The 19956-nt window shown below is 47.9% G+C and overlaps 1 protein-coding gene across 1 annotated transcript in view; it reads right to left on the minus strand.

Moving 5' to 3' along the window:
* The window catches only part of plekha7b (pleckstrin homology domain containing, family A member 7b), a gene marked incomplete at its 3' end in the record, with an annotated part of 266506 nt that overhangs the window by 175137 nt on the left and 71413 nt on the right, over positions 1-19956 (minus strand). The window contains 1 exon segment of the mRNA XM_084308243.1: positions 734-817. Coding sequence (XP_084164369.1) covers positions 734-817 — 84 coding nt within the window.

A 19956-nucleotide genomic window follows, 5' to 3' on the forward strand; every position in this document is an offset into this window, starting at 1 on the left:
TATAACAAATATACAATAAAACGAGAATTGGCACAGTGAAATTGGGATGGGGGAAAAATTGAAAAAGGGGAGAAAAAGTGGATAAAAAAAACAAATATACAATAAAACTAGTAATAAAAAAATAAAAACAGTTTGACCTTAATTGAGGGTTAAAACCTTCCCGCAATATTGAGGAAACTGTATAAAGATTTAGCCATTTCCACTCAGCCTTTTTCTAACTCGACACTTCGCCATCGCCAACATTAGCCTACTACTGTACGTCAGACAGATCGGGCAGTCCGGCGGCCCATGTGAGTAAAATACAGTAGTTGTCTCATTACCATAAATTCAATTACAGTGATAATAAGCAAAAGCAGTTCTGAACACCAAGTCACACACACATGACTTAATAATCCATGTCCATTAGTGAATGACCACTGTTAATTTACTCTGGGAACGGTTCATAGATTTTTTTCTTTTCTTTTTCTGCTCACTCCTGCACGACTATCTCCCACTGTGATGTGCTCCATCAGGGCGCGAGTGTGACAGGCTATTTCCCTCTCTATTTCCCGGGCTTCTCGCCCCGTGACCTTGGGCTCACCTCCTCAGAGAGAGAGAGAGAGAGAGAGAGAGAGAGAGAGAGAGAGAGAGAGAGAGAGAGAGAGAGAGAGAGAGAGAGAGAGAGAGAGAGAGAGAGAGGGAGAGAGGGAGAGAGAGAGGGGGAGAGGGAGAGGGGTGATGGGGTCCAACTCACCTGTCCTGAAGTGTGTATTCTGTGTTTTCGGGGGATATCTGTCCGGTCACAGGGTGTCGGAACGACGTGGTCCTGTGGTTGTGGCTGCGGGACAGAGAGAGGGAGAGAGAGAGAGAGAGAGAGAGAGAGAGAGAGAGAGAGAGAGAGCGAGAGAGAGAGAGAGAGAGAGAGAGAGAGAGAGAGAGAGAGAGAGAGAGGGAAGGAGGGAAGACAGGGAGCGAGGGAGAAAACTAAATTAGAATCAAGTCATTAATCATCTGGCTTGAGCAGCGCCGGTGCAGCAGCTCGCTGCCGGTCCGGGACCTCCTACAAGAAGAGAAGACCACATCGGGGTCGCCTCAGTGGCACCGGCCAACGGGAGCCGGACCCCGGGAGTCTGAGGCCAGGCCAAGACCGGGGCGCGCATATCGTTTCACACAAAGCGTGAGGCTCAGCACTCCTTGCTCCCTGCTCACCAGGGTTTATTGATTTCAATTACATGGGGTCATTCATTGCTTTAACTAGGGCATTAAAGCATTTCTTTGTCACAGGATATGAAAGGGAAAGGAGGAGGGGGGGGGGGGGTGTGGGGGGGGGGGGGTCAGTGTTGGTGTGTAGAGAGAGAGGAATGACAAACAACACCATGGCCATGTGGTTCCTCTCCAAACTGCTCCAGCGCTTGTTTCTCATACAGTACATTCTGGATTATTATACAACGGCATGCAAATTTCTCGATTCTGATTGGCTGAAACAGTCATTTTACACGTCTTTATTGGCAACAATCCACGCTGCTGGCCCAGGACCCGCCCACAACCGACCCACATCACATCACTCCGCCGGATCACAAGAAGGTGGCCAATAATATTTACAAATGGATATGTTAATGGCGACTAAACGACTAAATATGAAGCGATTCTGTCAAGGGGAATGTGTTAGCCCTTTAAACAATGTTGGATGATGTAATTGATGGGTCTTGAGGCAATCTAGAACAAAAGAAAAATCGCGGTTTGATTGATAGATTAATTGATTGATTTAAATTTCTACTTCCTTCTTGCTACTGACTGCAGCGTTCTCTCTCACTGTCCGACGCTGGCGTACCCACAAACACACACACACACATACACACACACACACACACACACACACACACACACACACACACACATACACACACACACGCACACACACACTGTGACACACACACACACACACACACACGCACACACACACACACACTCCTGTCTGCAACAGCGGGGGAGTCAGACTGAGAGAGAAGCAGCGCTGTTTTAAGTGAGCATGGTCTATTGAATTGATTGATTGGTTGATTGCTAATTTTATTACTGTACCCCTGGTTTCCAACTGGTTAAGTTTAGGCTAAAAGAAATAAATAAAAAAATAGGGCGAAGAAAACGTTTTTTTCCTATGCATTCCCTTAACAATTGTGTGTATTGAGCCGTACTGTATTGTACCCATTCTGCATCTGGTAATAAAATTTTCAATCAATCATTCCAATAATACACAGTTGGATGTGTTAGTTGGTTGGATGCACTTCAAGCTGCTTCCACATGAGGCAACTTCTCTCAATCATTCCAATAATACACAGTTGGATGTGTTAGTTTGGTTGGATGCACTTCAAGCTGCTTCCACATGGAGTTGTGGGAACTACTTTTTCTGGCGGATGGTTTTTTCAATAAATCTTCGATTAATGTGTGTTTATTGTATAGAAATAAGGTTGGATGAATCTGGCAGTTGTATAAAAGCTTTACACCACGTGCAGTCGTGATTTGTGACCAATAAACCATGCCTAGGGGGGTCTAACGACCCTCGGCTGCGCCTCGGGCCTAACAACCACCCCTAGGCATGGTTTATTGGTCACAAACCACTCCTGCGTGTGATGTAATGCTTAAGTACAGTATAGCAGCAGGACGGAGTACCCTACTATACTCTACTGCTGTGACAAGTTGCTGCATCAGTGGATGTAGGTCAGTGGTTCTCGAGGTGGGGTCACGTGGGGGTCCTCAAGGTGGGGTCCCCCGGGGGTCCTCGAGAGGGCTCCAGGGGGTCCCCAGAAGAAATGTCTAAAGAATAGTTTAATTACACTAAGGTTTTATTCACTAGAAGTCAGCGAGAGAGAGTGCTATTCCTTTTCTTTTTTTTTTTAACTCAATTTTTATTTGCATTTTTGGATTACAAGCATACAAACAACATCATCTTTGAATATTATTATCATCTCAGTCGGTCTTCCAGGTACATAATACATAGACATAATGTACAACACCGTTAAACATATATAAACAATAAAGAAAAGATTTTAATATCCAAAAACAGAAATAAAAAATACCGACTTAAGCAAAAGTTCCACAGACATAAATAATAAATTGAAAAAACATAAAACAATTGTCCTACCCAAATGATAGAGATACAAAATACTAACTAAAGCAAAAATGTGCGACATGGGTTCAGAGACCCTCCTTGAACCTCTTTCCTCCTTTACCCTTCTCCCTCTTGTGTTGCATTTGTTTCTTCCTCTGTGATGTCGTTTTCGTTCCCCTTATAGTCCTCCCACTTTCCCCATCTTTCCCCAAATTTCTCTTCCTGTAACCTCAGCATGTGTGTTATCCTCTCCATATCCTGTATATCTTCCACTATTCCTACCCATTGTGCTATTGTCGGTGGGTCTTCCTTGTACCACAGTCTCGTTATTGCTTTTCTGGCCGCTATCAACATTATCTTTATTAAATATTTGTCCCCCCCTTGTATTCCCTCGTGTGTCAGGTCTCCTAAGTAAAGCACCAGTCCTGTTTGTGGTAATCCGTATCCTAATATTCTGATCATTGCCTCCCCTATCTCCTCCCAATACCCCTTCAGCTTCTGACATCCCCAGAATATGTGCGTGTGATTTGCCCCATCCTTTTTTTGTAGTGTCTGCATTTCCCCCTTCTCTATCATTTTGCATATCGCTGTTGCCCCCCCTCTCCTACCTTCTGAATCCATGGTCTAACCTCCCTGGTTTGAATCTCTTGTCATGTGCTACCCATCTCAGGACCCCTGACTGCTTCTCCAATTTGTGTGTTTTTACTACTCTGTTCCATATGGTCAAGGTGCATTTGGTGATTGGATCCTCTTTTTCTTTAAATAGTTCCCTATCTCCCACCAGAGCTTGTACCTTGTATCCCTCCCCTTCTTTTTCAATGTCTTTCCATCTTGCCTCATATCTGTCGTTACACCAGCACGTCACTGCTCTCAGTTGTGCTGCATAGTAATAATCTTGTAGGCTGGGTACTGCCATCCCTCCCTCTTCCTTTGGTAGTTGTAGTGTTTTATATCTGACCCGTGGTCTTCTCCCCGCCCATATGAACCTCGATATCAGTCTGTCCCACTCCCTGAATTGATTCTGTGGTATTTGTATCGGTAGTGACTGGAATAGGTACAGTAACCTTGATAGTATGTTCATTTTAATGACCTCTATTCTTGAATTGAAGTCCAAGGGCATTACTGTCCATCTCTCTAAGTCTCTCTTGATGTTCTGATTTATCTGTGTATAGTTCGCCTCAAACAGTTTCTCCACCCCTCTCGTGATGTTCACCCCTAAGTATTTAATCTTGTCCATGTCCCATCTTATCCCGTACTGTTCTCTAATTTCCGTCATTGGGGTATAGTTCCATGCTAAGGTCTGTGTCTTTGTCACGTTTAGTTTGTATCCTGAGTAGTGGCCATATTCCTTCAGTAGATCCATCAGTGCCGGGAAGCTCTTGCCTGGTTGCCTCATGTATACTATCACGTCGTCCGCAAATAGGCCTAGTTTATATTCCGTTCCCTTTATCCTTACTCCCTTAATGTCCTCGGTCTGTCTGATCAGTTGTGCCAGTGGTTCTATGAAAACGGCGAAGAGCGTCGGTGAGAGACAACATCCCTGTCTGGTAGCCCTCTCTAATCTGATTCTATCCGTCAAGCTGCCATTCACCTTAACCCTCGCTGTCGGTTCTTGATATAGCGCCTTGATCATCTTCATCGCCCTCCCGTTCAGTCCGAACCTCATCAATGTTTTATGTAAAAATGTCCAGCTCACACTGTCGAATGCTTTTTCTGCATCTAGGCTAATCAGTACCACGCTACCCCCTTGTTTTTGTATCTCCTCTACTATGTGTAATGTCTTTCTCACGTTGTCCTGTGTCTGTCTCCCTTTAATAAATCCAGTTTGATCTTCATCTATAATGTCTGGCATAAACGTCTCAAATCTCTTTGATATTATCGATGTATACATCTTGTAATCCACGTTGAGTATGGACACAGGTCTGAAACTACTACATAATTCCCTATCCTTCCCTTCCTTCGGTGTTGTGGTGATTATGGCTTCCTTCCACGAGGGGGGCATTTTTCCCTCTTCCATCGTGTGTCTGAACGCCGCCCCTAACATGGGTGCTAATTCAGTTCTAAATGTCTTGTAGAATTCCGATGGGAATCCATCGCTCCCCGGAGACTTGTTGTTTTTAGCTCTACTAATTGCCTCTTCCAGTTCTCGTTCCGTAATTATTTTATTTAATTCTTCATTCTGTTCTTTCCCTATCGATGGTAACTCTAGCTTCTCCAGATATGCTTCTATTTCCTCTTCTCCCTCTGCTTTTGGCTGTGTGTATAGTTTCTCATAGTATTCTCTAAATGTCCTCTCTATTTCAGCTGGGTCTCTCAATATTTCATTAGTCTTTGTATCCCTTATTGTGTGTATCGTGTTCAACTTCTGTTGCGTCCTAATTCTCCTAGCCAACAGTCTGGTCGCTTTTGGTCCCCCTTCATAGTACGTTTGTTTCATGAACCTCGCTTTCTTTTCTATTTCCGTCAATAATTCCCTATTTATCCTGGCCTTTACTTCTTTGATTTCTCCGAGCGTTTCCTGTTCTTTTGATATCTGGTGTCTCCCCTCTAGCTTCTTCAGCTTCCCTATCAGATTGTCTCCGTTCTGGCCTTCTTCAGCATTGCTGTCTTCTCCATCAATTTCCCCCTTATCACCACCTTCAGTGTGTCCCATAGAATGTTCGTATCTACCGCCCCGTTGTCATTTTCTTCCTTATATCTGGCTATCTCCTCCTTGATCTGACTCACCACCCCCTTGTTATTTAATATTCCTACATTTAGTCTCCAGATCGTGTTCCTCCGTCTCCCTTCTAGATCTACTGTCAGATATATGGCACTGTGATCCGATATGTCCGCTACTCCTATTCTGCTCTCCCGTACCCTGTAACTGTCCCCCGTCGTCATCAAAAAGTAGTCTATTCTCGCATATGTCACGTGCGGGTGTGAGTAATGTGTGTATTCCCTGTCCATGGCGTGCATCCCCCTCCAAACATCTGTAATTCCCATTTCCGTCATCTGAATATTCATATATCTACTGATTGGTGCCCGTCCTTTTCTAGTACTCGTGGTGTCTAGGTCGTGATTCAGTACTACATTAAAATCTCCCGCGCATATCAATATCCCTTCTAGTTCCATCACTATCATATCAAAAATGTTCTCATATAAATCCCTCTCACTCTCTGGGGGTGCATAAACATTCACTAACGTAACCATTTGGCCCTCCATTTTCCCCTTCACCAGAACAAACCTTCCCTCCTTGTCTCTTACTTCCTTGATCAATTCAAATTTGACTGTGTTTTTGATTAACGTGATTACTCCTCTCCTCAGGTTCCATTTAAAGGAACTATAGTATGCATTTTCATATCCAAATCTCTTCAGTTTCTCATGCTCCTGTGCTACCAAATGTGTCTCCTGCAGAAAAATCACTTCCATCTCACTTTTTTTACATTTCAACATCACTTTGCCCCTCTTTATCGCATTATTCATTCCATTAACGTTTAACGACATCATTTTTATACCTTTAACCATTGTCATCTTTCTTCTTCTTTCGTCTGTCAGTCCCCCCCATGTCACATTCATTCCCCCCTCCGGTTGTAGCCTCCGCTCTCTTCACCGAATACATATAATGATTAACATAAATAAAAAACATAAACTTTACATAAAGTGCTCCCAAGGCGTTCGGGGGGTCCCTGTGTCCCCCCCTGTCCCCTGCTGGTGGGTGAGGAGTAATTGCTCTCCTAGTGAGAGGCCTCCTCCTGACGGCTTGGTGGTTTGAAACCTTTGCCCCCAACCGCTCGTCATATTTGTCCAGCATTCTTACTGTTTTTACTGCTGTCGTGCTCCTGGTCAAAAGCGCTCTGTCCTTCATTCTGAGAGACCCCCATTTCGTAGGTCCCCCTCAATGCGGCTTGTATGTTCCAATGTCTCTCTTTCCTCCCAAACCCGTGTGTGGTGTCTTCTGTGTACACCTTTTCATTTTATTTTCCTCCTCTCTATTTTCTATGTGATGTCCATTTATCCCCTTAATCCCTTCCAACTGTGTTACTCTCAGCGTGTATCTATGTACTTGTTTCAATATGTTCTGTGTTCCGTCTATCATACCTAATTATATTTCCATTTATTCCCTCCGTCGGCCTGTGTATTATGTGTCCATGTATACGTTATGTTCGTTCCTATATCCTGCCTCTACCTGGGAATGTGTGTTTATGTATATGTTATTTCAGTTTCTATATTTAGTCTCTATTTGGATAGTTTTTCAATCTCTTGTGCGTGTACTCATCCGTTCGTTTCCTCCCGCCTCCTCTCCCCTCCTTCTCCGTCTCTGGCCTCCTCGTCCGTCTCCGCTTTCGGTCTGTCACGTCTCACCTCGGCCTTCTCCTCTCTCCTCCCTCCTCTCCCGGGCCTCGATCTCCCACTCTGGTCCATCTGCGTGCCCCCTCCAATCTCTGCTGCAGGCTCCGCGTCTGGCCCTCCTGTCTCCTTCCCTCTCCGTCCTCCGCCATCTGCATCCCCCGTCGCCTCATCTCCTCCGCCGCCTCCCGCGCCGTCGCGTATGTCACCGTCCCTTCCTTCCAGTGAATCCTTAGCGAGGTCATGGGTGACTGGAATTTCATTCCGTTTTCTTTCAGAATTCTCTTCAGTCCCGCGTAGGACCTGCGTGTTATTGCCACCGCTGTCGAGTAATCTTGATCAAACGACAGTATTTTCCCCTCGATTTCTATCTTTTTGGTCCACGCGGTTCTGAGTATCAACTCCTTAATCTCAAACCTCAGAAAGTTAATAATCACCGCCCTCGGAGGTCTGTCCGGTTTCGGTCTCGGAGCCAACGCCCTGTGGGCCCTCTGTATCTCCATTTTTTCCAGTTCCGTCTCCTTCAGTTGTTCCTTGATAAGCTCTTCCACATATTGGATCACCGATTCCCCTTCGACTCGTTCTTTCAATCCCCATATTCTGATGTTATTTCTCCGTGACCTCCCCTCCATGTCCGATATCTTTGTCTCCATCTGTTCTTGCTTTTGAATCGCACACGTTAACACCTCGTGTATCTCTGTGCTCCATTCCTCCATCTGCGCCGTTCTAGTCTGTACCTCTGTCACGTTACTGTCCTGTTCCGCCATCTTCTCATCCACCCTTTTGATTTCTGTATTCATTTCACCTCTGAAGTCCTCCTGTTCCTTCCTCAATTCCTCCCGTAACTTCCCAATATCATTTCTTATCGTGTCCGAGTTCAGTTTCATGTTCGCCTGCATCGTGTCCGAGTTCAATTTCATGGTCGCCAATATCCCGGCCTGCATGAGCACGGCCCATCCTGGCATTTCCTTGTCTGTCTCAGCCGAGACTCCCCCTTCCTCCGCCTTCTCCTTCTCGGTCTCGCCTCAGGGGTTTTGCTCCATCGAACTCTCCTCTTCCTGTGAGTTCTCCATTTCTCTTTCCTTCATATTTGTTTTCTCCTCCTTCCTTCTCGTTTGCATCTTCATTTTAAATCACTTTTCGGGTCCTTATTTCTCCGTTTTTCGCTCTTTTGACCAGGAGCCTCACCGCATGCGTGCTACTCTTCCGCTCTCATGCCGGAAGCCAGTGCTATTCCTTTTCATAGGCTTCTCCACTGGTATCTCCCCATTTACAGTAAAAGGAAGTTATTATTCTGAAATAATTCATATCTAACAAATATCTTCTCAGATGGGTGTCCCTGGGGGCAAAATCGAATCAGATGGGGTCCCAGACCTATCACGTGTCTATTTTGGGGGTCCCAGACATATCACGTGTGTTTATTTTGGGGGTCCCAGACCTATCACGTGTCTATTTGGGGGGTCCCAGACCTATCACGTGTCTATTTGGGGGGTCCCATACCTATCACGTGTCTATTTGGGGGGTCCCATACCTATCACGTGTCTATTTGGGGGGTCCCATACCTATCGTCTGTCTATTTGGGGGTTCCCAGACCTATCAGGGGTCTATTTTTGGGGTCCCAGACCTATCACGTGTCTATTTTGGGGGTCCTAGACCTATCGCATGTATATTTGGAGGGTCCCAGACCTATCACGTGTCTATTTGGGGTGTCCCAGACCTATCAGGGGTCTATTTGGGGGGTCCCAGACCTATCACGTGTCTATTTGGGGTGTCCCAGACCTATCACGTGTCTATTTGGGGTGTCCCAGACCTATCAGGGGTCTATTTGGGGGGTCCCAGACCTATCACGTGTCTATTTGGGGTGTCCCAGACCTATCACGTGTCTATTTGGGGGGTCCCAGACCTATCAGGGGTCTATTTGGGGGTCCTTGAGAGGAAAACTTTTGAGAACTGTGTGCTTTAACCATCCTGTGGACCGCAGCTGTCACTGCGTTGAACTAGAAGAATGCACTCAGCAGAGGATAGACCTCCACCGAGGCTCAGTGATCCAAATGTAAACAAATAGGAAGCCACTTTGATATGGTTGAACACAATTACAGACTCTTGCTTTAACAATCTCCCCGTGTTATTTTCACACTCAGCATCTTACTGGGTAGATGACAGAAATGAGGTTTGCCACATTATTTGTCGAGTTTGGTACACATCAAGACCGAATATTCACAAGTAACACATCACTTTCTGTTTTATACCATGCATTTTTTTCAGACATTTGACTTTGTAAAACTGATAATCAATATTAATTGTAACTGAGGGGTACAATTCCCTGACTGTATTGAGAGTATGGTATCATTAAACCACTACTGAGTTATGTACTTTAATTACTGGCCATACAGTACACGGTATATATGATGAACACCCACACAATAACACGGCTTAACAAAGAAAGTCCTGTTTAGAATATTTATTAGAAGAGCAGCAATAGTAGATTACAGTATTGAGAATTAGGGTCGCGCTTGTATGGCGAAGAATATGCATAAATAGGTCAAGAGCGTAAGTCCATGAGCATATTACGATGGGGATAATTAATACCACCTGTAGCATAAGAATTACATAAGGCACACTCGTAGGTCAGCTGGAGATACTAAGGGGGCTCCCTCCGGTTGTAAGCCAGCAGGGGAGAGGAATTGTCGGGAGCAAAAGTCTGGATCAACGAGGAATAAAGAGACTCCAGGTACAGGAGACGGTGCAATAATCCCTTGGTCCTTAGACAAAGCAACAGCTATACTCCGGTATGCATTGCAGCATGGATGAAAGCTAGCCAGCCTCTGGGTCCTAGAGGCAGGCTCGACGGGGCTCCTCACAGGGTAGATCCCACACGGTAGTGGGGTAGACGGTTCTCTGCTCCAGCAGCCACAGTACCAAAGCAATATAATCCAGCCGAAAAGGGCTCTGCATTCGTCGGTGTAGGTTATCCAGTGTACATATCCACACGGTTCTCGTCTAGGACTCCTCGGATGGCGGCACAAGGTTAGGCCGCCCAGCCTGGATAAGCACACTAGCTCGGTACGATGAAACGGTGGTAATGCTGGTCACTGTAGAACGGTAGCCGCACGATACACCACACATAATAGACTATTACTTCACAATAGAATAAGTCGAACTCGACGATACAGCGCTAAACTCTGACACCCCAGCTATCAATTCGCACGCGGTCTCAAGGCTCTATTCAGGGGCAAAAAGGGCCCACTTCACAGCACGTTGTATCGTGGTGAAGGCTTCAACTTGTTGGGTTAACATTTTAGGATAAGTGCTTCTGTATCCACCTGCGACGTATTTATACGTAAGGTGAATAATCTAGTGCCAACCTCATTTCTGTCTCGTATTACTGCGCAAACCTGGGCATGTTGAGACATGTCTTAGCGGTGGCTTTGAACTAGACATTGGGGGGTATGGCCGTTGGCGCCTAGAGGATCGCTGTCCAATAGGAGAACGAATATTATGGTCTGGCCTGTACCTAAGTAAAGGGATATTCCGTGTATATGTACAAAGAATATACAAGGGATATCAGACGATATACAAATATTATACAATATATCTCAAGCAATAAATATATATATTCGGTTTAATCTGACCCTTTGTAACAGCCGCCTCCTAATTAGTCCGCACCTAATTAGATAAGCAGAGACAGATTAACCGCCTTGTCCACTACTCAATGTCCGTTGTGAGGAGTAGGGCAATTCACAAAGTCAGTGGGTCATGGTCGTCATCAAGGGAATCAGGTAGCCTTGGCAACTCTATCAGCCTCGCCACGGGTCGGGTGTATGTCCGTCCCTGGACGAGCACTTCTGCCGCTCTGACCTTTCCGTCGGCACCAGTGATCACTTTGCTTACGCGGCCAGCCGGCCACATAGCTCGGGGTAGTGACTGGTCTATAATCATGACGACTGTGCCCTCCGTCAAATTGTCTCTTTCTTTTACCCATTTCTGGCGGGTCTGTAGAGACGGTAGATAGTGGAGGAGGAAACTGTTCCAAAACTTGTCAGCCAATACTTGACTGTACCTCCACATTCTTCGGCCGTTCGCTTCCTCAGGTCTGTACACTGTCTGTGGGAGCGCGGGGTCCAGCCGCCCCATCAAGAGAGTGTTGGGGGTGACTGGGTTGACATCTGCTACATCACTTGAGACGTAACCGAGGGGCTTTGAGTTCAATACTCCCTCGATCTCCGTGAGGACTGTCGTGAGGACTTCTTCCGCCACGGTCTGGGCCCCAAGCACGGCGTACAGGGCTGTCTTTATTGAACGTACTTCTCGTTCCCAAGTTCCCCCGAAGTGAGGGGCGTTCGGGGGGTTAAACTGGAAATCAATCTGAGAGGGAGCGAGGTGGGTCTTAAGTTCTGGGCCCATAGCTTGGAAGCTCTCTCTCAGCTCTCTTTCTCTGCCTTTGAAGTTTGTCCCGTGATCAGACAATAATATAGACGGTTTTCCTTTCCGCGCTGTGAATCTCCGGAAGGCCATAAGGAATGAATCCGTACTCATGGTTGGAAGGAGTTCTATGTGTATCGCTCGGGTGGTCATGCATTTGAATACAATACCCCACCTCTTCTCCGTCCCTCTTCCTTTCTTCACATACAGCGGGCCGAAGCAATCCATACCGGTGGAGTGAAAGGGCTTGTCGCCGAGTCGAAAGCGACAGGGGGGTAGGTCAGCCATCCTGGGTATACTGGGCTGTGCTCGCCACTTGCGACAGTCTAGACAGGTCCGCTGGAAGCGTCGTACTGCTTCTCTTCCTTGCAGTATCCAATAGCGACGTCTGATCTCAGCGAAGACTCTCTCTGCCCCGGCGTGGTGCACGTCCTCGTCGTATTTCTTTATGATGAGCTCTGTGACCTTGTGTCGGCTGTTGAGAACTATCGGGAACTTGACGTCATCCGTTAAGTCTGGGGCCCTTCTCAGACGACCACCCACTCTGATGAGATTATGGGCGTCGCTCTCAGGGGCCAAGTGGAGCAGTCTGCTGTCTGACGGGACTGGCTTTGATCCCTGCAGACAGTCTAGCTCGTCGGGGAACGAGTCTCTTTGGGCTCGCTGTAGCAGAAGGAGTTCTGCTTCTTCGTAATTAGCTGCATTAATGTCAGTAGTGGAGGGAACCTCAGGGTGGTGCCACAGGAATGTCTTTAACTGCGCACTCTCAAGGGTAGGGCAGTCGTCTATGTTGGGATCTGTGGGGACTGGTGTGTGCGTCAACCCACAGAACATAGATTTCTTCATCTCTGCCTCCTCTTGACTAGCCTCCCGTCGGGTGGGTGTAGGCCACTCTTCTTCCGGGAGCTTGAGGAACTCGGGACCGTCACTATAGAGATTGTGACGTGTGAGGTCATCCAGGGACATTCCCCGGGTGATGAAGTCTGCTGGGTTCTGTTTTGTGTCCACGTACCTCCAGCATGCTGATTCTGTTAAATCTTGGATCTCTGTGATTCTGACTCCCACGAAGACCTTGTATCTACACGAATCGGACTGGATCCATGTGAGTACGGTCATGGAGTCTGACCACAGGATTGTTCTTTGCACCGGGATGGTGAGTTCACGTTGGATTAATGTGGCGAGTTGCGCTCCTGCTAGGGCTGCGCAGAGCTCTAGACGCGGGATCGATTGTTGCTTGCGGGGGGCTATTCTTGAACGAGCCAGGATGAAGGCGGTATGTATTTCTCCTCCCTCCTCTCGGGCCCGCAAGTAGGCCACCGAACCGTAGGCTACTTCGGAGGCGTCGCTGAAGACGTGCAGGTCCATCTGACACGTCTCCAGCCGCACTGTGGGTGGGAAGTAGCTGCGGCGTATGTTGACACCTGGGAGCGAGCTGAGTTCTGTTTCCCACTCTCTCCATGTGGAAGCAAGGTGGTCGGGTATGGGATCGTCCCAGCCCTGGTCCTTGTCCCACAGCTCTCGTACAATCATCTTTGCCCTGGTGGTGTAAGGTAGAATACATCCCAACGGGTCATATTGTCTGGCGAGTGTTCTGTATACACTCCGTCTTGTGGTCGGTAGTGAAATCGACCTTCCCTGTTCCTTGGTCAGGGGTGTGTGTCTATAATGGAGCGAGTCTGTTTTGAAGCGCCAGACTAGTCCTAATGTCATTTATTGGGCTTCACCTGGGATGGTCGCCATCCAGGTCTCGCTGCTTGCTGCCTTGTCCTCTGGGGAGAGGCTGCGCAGTACTTGAGGGTCGCTGCTGGCCCACTGCCGGAGATCAAAGCCGCCTTTGATCAGGGAGGCGCGGAGCTTGAGTAGGAGGGCCTCGGCCTCTTCTGGCGTCGAGACGCTTTGCAGACAGTTGTCCACGTAGAAACTCTTTTCTACACTTTGTCGGACCTCCTTGTCAGCTGCTGGGTCCTCTGCGACATGTTTTTGCAGTGCAAACGTAGCACAGCATGGGCTGCATGTGGTTCCGAAAGGGAGGACTTCCCATTGATAGATGGATGGTTGCTCATCCCCGATCCTCTCTCTCCATAAGAACCGCAGCAGGGGCTTGTCCTCTTCCACTAGTCGCACCTGCAGGAACATCCCTTTGATGTCGCCGCTGATGGCCACCTTGTTCTGGCGGAAACGTAGCAACACGCCTAGTAGAGAGGGGCCGAGTGTTGGGCCGGGCAAGAGCTCTTTATTCAGATTTTGTGATCCGATCTGGTAGCTGCAGTTAAACACAATACAATCCTTGCCGTTGTGGTGGACCTTGTGGTGGGGCACGTACCATGATTCGGTCGTCTGATCGGCCTCTTGAATGTCAATTCTCTTTATGTGTCCCGCTGTGATTAGCTTGTCAATCTCAGCGCGGTACACAGTGGCTTGAGCGGGGTCTCTGGCTAGGCGCCGCTCGGTGTTCAGTAGATATCGCTCCGTCGCTTCTTTTGAGGCGTGGAAGGTAGGCATACCCTCTCGCCTCAGGAGTGGAGTTGCGTATCTCATCACTCCATTGACTTTGACTCTCTTTGTCCCCTGCTCGAGGAGGGCTATGGCATAAATGTCTTCCTTGGAACGAATGTGTTTCTTTTCGTTCTTAAAGGGCATTGTCTCTAGTGTCCATAGCCTCTCGACGTGCTGTAAGAGGGTGGTGTCTTCTTCTGTCACTCTGGAGTGGAGGCAGCGAGTGGCTGCTGTTCGGTTGGGAGACCTGGAGAGGGGGCCTTGTAGTGTCCATCCTAGGCGGGTCTCGACGGCTGCTGGACAGCCTCTGGGCCCAATGTGGACCCGGTCCGTCGGGACGATGAGGTGTGCGTGGTCGGATCCTATGAGCAGGGTCGGGGTGGCGCCGTCGATGAGCGGTATAGGTAGTTGACGCAGGTGCACGTATTTATCCATCAGCTTGGCGATGGGGTAGGTGTACCGCGACAGGCCTATGTCTTGGCTGGTGAAAGCGTTAGTGATCCTATACCGCCTCTCTGGCTGCCCGCTTGCTGCGATAGTGAAGGAGACGTGCTCACCCTTTATCGTCTTCAGGTCTCTTCTTATAGTACGAATCGTCATCGTTTCTTCGCTCCCCCGCAGACCCAGCTGGGCTGCAGCGGATGCGAGGAGAGTCTTTTCTGACCCGTCGTCAAGGACGGCGTAAGTGTCCATGACCTTGTCCTCGTAGCTTAATGTCACTCGGACCACCTTCAAGAGCACCCGGGAGCCCCCGCTGCTGGCGGGGTCAATATACATGACGCTTACTCTGGTGCTGCTTGAGGGTGCGGGTTTCTTCCTGTTGCTGTCATGCAAGACGTCCAAGTGGGCTCCGTCACACCGACTACACCTCTTCTTCAAGCGGCACTCGGCTGCCATATGGCTGCGCGCACAGCGGTAACAGCGGCGGTTGGACTTTATCCATTGACTCACCTCGTCGGCAGTCATCTTCTTGAACGTGTCACATTGTGACAGCCAATGTTCTTTCTCGCAGTACTGGCATACAATCTTCCACTTCTCTTTCGTCGAGGGGGTGCTGTGGTTCTTGTTACGCGGTACTGATTCGGCTTGGTGCATGACGGTCACCAGCCTGCGGTTATCGTTGGATCTCCGAGGTCCCTCTCTGGGGCTTGGTCCACTCCGCACGAACGTATCCAGTCGTAGGCTGCTGACTTCTCTCGCGAGGAAGTCGGCCAGGTCTAGGAGGGATGGCTCGGGACCGTGGGGATCACGGTGGTCTCTTTGCCGCCTGAAGCGCTCTTGTCGGGCGGGAGGAAGCTTCTGTAATATCCTTTCCACATTAGAGTTAGCGTACAGTTCATGCCTACCCTTTTCCTTTTGTGCCCCCAGCATCCCTACCAGGGATTGTACCTTGATAGAGAGGTCATCCAATGAGCGATTGTCTGTGGCTGGGGGGAGACGGTCAATATTCCTTATCTCTTGTATCACGTAGTCCCATATGCGTCCAAAACGTTGGTCGAGGGCTACTAGAGCCGCGGTGTATGGGGTACTTGAGTTGGAATATGCCAGCGCTATATTATGCGCTCTGGGCACCTTCAGGTGCTTGAGGAGGATAGCATATTTGTACGTCTCATCGGGGACATCGGACATCATAGTCTCTAAGCACATCCGTAGTTCCGTGTACTGTGCTCTGTCCTCGTGTGTGAAATCCGGGAACGTCGGTGTGCCAAGGTACGATGCCATGGATGGCTGGCACATCGGTGAGCGTTGGGGGAGAGGCCTCCTGGGCGAGTCTCCCCGTACGTGCTGTCGTGGGCTGGTACTTGGTGGGTACCAAAGCCCGGGTACCCAGGTGCTGTTCCTCGGGGCTGGCTGTGCGTCAAACTCACCCTTGAGTTGAGTCGGGGGTCTGTAACGCAGGGCCTCGGGGGTAAAGTCTGGGCTGTACTGGACCTCCTGGTCCTGTGGAGTACGATGCTGCTGGTGGGCTTGACTTTCCTCCTCTTCCTCTTCCTCTTCCTCTGCTAGGTCTTCTAGATCTTGTAATCGTCTATTCAGTCTCTCGGCTGCGTAGGCCGGTTCTTCCCGGTTGCTGGGTCTCGCATGGACCGGTCGGGGAGAGGGTTCGGAGACGTGGATAGGCTCTTTCTGTTGGCCGGGCTCCGGGTCGCTTGCTCGGGTAGGGGAAGGTGCCCTAGACCAGGGGTGGCCAACCCGCGGCTCGCGAGCCGCATGCGGCTCTTTGACCGTCAATGTGCGGCTCTTCCATCCATAAAAAAAAATTAAAAAAAATGATTTTTTTTAATTTTTTTTTATATATTTTTTTTTTTTCACTCATTCCATAATGACGTAGAATGAACATTTACATTTTTTTTTTAAATGGTCCATTTGCATGTTCTTGGTATCTGAATCTAGGGACATATATGGATCAGTGTCAGAAATAGTGTGTCTGTTACTAGGCTTGAGTAAATTGTAATGAACCAAAGGAGAATATCAATTCTATTTAAATTTTTTTTTATCTTTGACTGTAAATAACACCATGCTAAAATTGACCAGACCTGAAAAATCTAAGCAAATGAATAAAGGGAAGATGATTAAACAGAAGGTTTTGTAGATACAGTACTGAATTCTGCCATCTTTTTTATAATGTAAATTTCTCCACCATTTTTCATCATATTGCAACACCGTTTTTTGCAAGACGTTCACAGAAAGGTAGAGAAACTAACTGCATTCTGTTTTATGGCAATAACGTTCAGGTTTGTGGGAGATAATCCCAAAAAATAAGAGAAATTAAAAAGTAAATCCAGAAGTCAGATGATTGACACGGGCTGGTGTGAGCTGGGTAGGGTAGTTTTTCGAAATTTGAAAGCCCTGAGTCTCTTCCTTCAAAAGACTACACTCACTTTTGGCTGTGCCACTTCCTCCTGTCAATATGCGCCGGTTTCCGACTCAATGCCCTGAGATTTCTATAATCTTATATTTCACTAATAACAGTTAAAATAATTGGTAAACAAACGTAATGCTGAAAATATACACTTTTACTGTATATCTCGGGCTTAAGAGATTAACCCTGTGAGGCCCAAATTAAAAAGAAATTAGCAACTTCAGAGGCCAGAGGGTGGGACATATAAACACATTTACTATCAAATAGCATTGTGAGGCTGAACAACAGGACCAATTGACTATACATGTGCTTAAAGGGGAACTATCTTATAAATGGCTTTTTTCAGTGTTTACCATTGTTTCTTAGCTATGTGGACTTATATTAATAGGATATATGTCTCTAATTCTCATATTGGCGAATTCTTCCAATTCTCCTCTCACAATATTCACCCTCACTGAACTGAGTCATCTGAAAATGTGCATATCTGTGATGTCAGAGATTTCTCAGCTGCATAATAATGTGGCAGTTGATGTGGCAGTTGGCACCAGGCCACACAGTGGTTGGAGCCCAGCCTCAAAATGGCTTAAGATCTTGAGGTAGAAAAATGCTTTTTTTAGTACTTGATTAGAAATACAAAACAATGCATTTTTTTTTGAAAAAAACCTAGGTGTTCCATAGACTCACAGGAATTGTGTAAAAGTGCCCAAATAGTGAAAGAAATAGTAAAATAGTTCCCCTTTAACATTTTTTAAATAAAAAATCGGCGCGGTCTCTTTCAATATTCTCTTCCGTCTGGAGGCGTCTGGTCTCCAGGCGTATGCGGTCGTCTTCACTCCTTTGCTGCGCCTGGAAGCGCTCTCGCTGGGTCGCAGAGTGTTCGCGTTCACTAAGGGCTTGCGCTTGGAGTTGCGCGTGAAGGCGCTCTCTTTGGTCTGCAGATTGTTCGCGCTCACTCTGCTGTTGCGCCCGGAGGCGCTCTTGTTCCATGGAAGAATGTTCGCGCTCGCTAAGCGTCTGTGCTTGGAGTCGATCGCGTTCAGTGGAGGCTGCCAGGGTGGCGATAAATGCCTGCGCCAGCATCTTGTCCGCCTCGCTGGGGGAAGACACTGATGGAGGTGATCGGCTTCTGACAGTGCTCGTTGGAGATCCGTTCTCCTGGCGCGCTCCGAGGAGGTCTATCTCCTGGGTGCGCTTCTCTTCTGGTAGTGGGTCGGGTTCCGTCCCTGGAGCGCTTTCTTTATCCTGGAGCTCTCCGGGGACCGTCCCGTTGACGTTGTCGGGGGGTATAGTCATGTCATGTCCCTCCTGGTCCCCCCCGTGAGCTTGGTCAGTTACGTTAGAACCCACTAGGGTCTCTACTGGCAAGGTCGCCTGGTCGGTAGGGTTTGACATGCTTTTACTATCCGCTTTTTCCGCATTTAACGTCTGTATAAAGCTAGGTAGTAGACTGGCAGCGTAGTCCTCTAAGTAAGGAGGTGGCTGCCGTCTGCGCGGCGGGCGTTCTAGCTTAGGAGAGCCGTTTGTGGAGTGTTCACCGCTGGCCATGGTTAATATCAATATTATATTTAGATATTACACTGATATTCCTCCGGCTCGAAGGACCAATTGTAACTGAGGGGTACAATTCCCTGACTGTATTGAGAGTATGGTATCATTAAACCACTACTGAGTTATGTACTTTAATTACTGGCCATACAGTACACGGTATATATGATGAACACCCACACAATAACACGGCTTAACAAAGAAAGTCCTGTTTAGAATATTTATTAGAAGAGCAGCAATAGTAGATTTGTTATGGTTTGTAACCGACCCCAATCGCACAACACAAGACAGGTATGATGGTTTGCCAAGAAACAGATATTTATTTAGAACAGGGAAAAAGGGCACTGTCCCTTTAAGGGAGAAAACACAAAACACTGGAATAACACAAGAGGGGAAGGTAAAGTGCCTTGAAGAGGTGGGCAGGTAAAGGGAAACACTATGGGAAGGTAAAGGGAACGCCTAAGGGAAGGTTAAGGGAACGCCTTGGGAAGGTTAAGGGAACGCCTTGGGAAGGTTAAGGGAACGCCTTGGAACAGAGGACTAGGGACTAGGAGAGCTAGGGATAGAGGACTAGGGACTAGGAGAACTAGGGACAGAGGGACAGGTACTGGGGAACATAGGGAACAGGTTCTGGGGAACAGAGGGCCAGGTTCTGGTGACAGAGGGAAACAGAGGCCCGCGGAGGCGGGCTGGGGACAGGGAGGAACTGGGGACAGAGGACCGCGGAGGCGGGCTGGGGACAGGGAGGAACTGGGGACTGGTGGGAAAACATCTGGGCCGCTCTGCAGAACAGAGGAGAGGGTTAATATTCAAAGGGAAAAAACAGAGCAGATGCAGAACAGTCCAAACAACAAAGTAACAAAGTAAATACTATCTTCGTGTGAACAAACACACAGTGGGAGATGGAATGTCCAAAAATAATATCCACGAGAGAACAAAACAGAGTGGGAGATGAAATGTCCAAACTAATAACTAAGTGAGAACAAAAGGAGGCAATACGCTGGGTGAGTGACATCACAATCAAAACTCACCCAGGCGTATGCGTAATGGTGCAGGAACAGCAGCGGGACGAGGGCAAGGGACATTACGCTGAGTGAGTGACATCACAATCAAAACTCACCCAGGCGTATGCGTAAAGGTACAGGGACAGCAGCGGGAACGGGGGCAAGAGGCATTACGCTGAGTGAGTGACATCACAATCAAAACTCACCCAGGC

This window comes from Notolepis coatsorum (assembly GCF_963971535.1).
Source record: "Notolepis coatsorum genome assembly, chromosome: 2".
In the NCBI taxonomy this organism is placed as follows: domain Eukaryota; kingdom Metazoa; phylum Chordata; class Actinopteri; order Aulopiformes; family Paralepididae; genus Notolepis; species Notolepis coatsorum.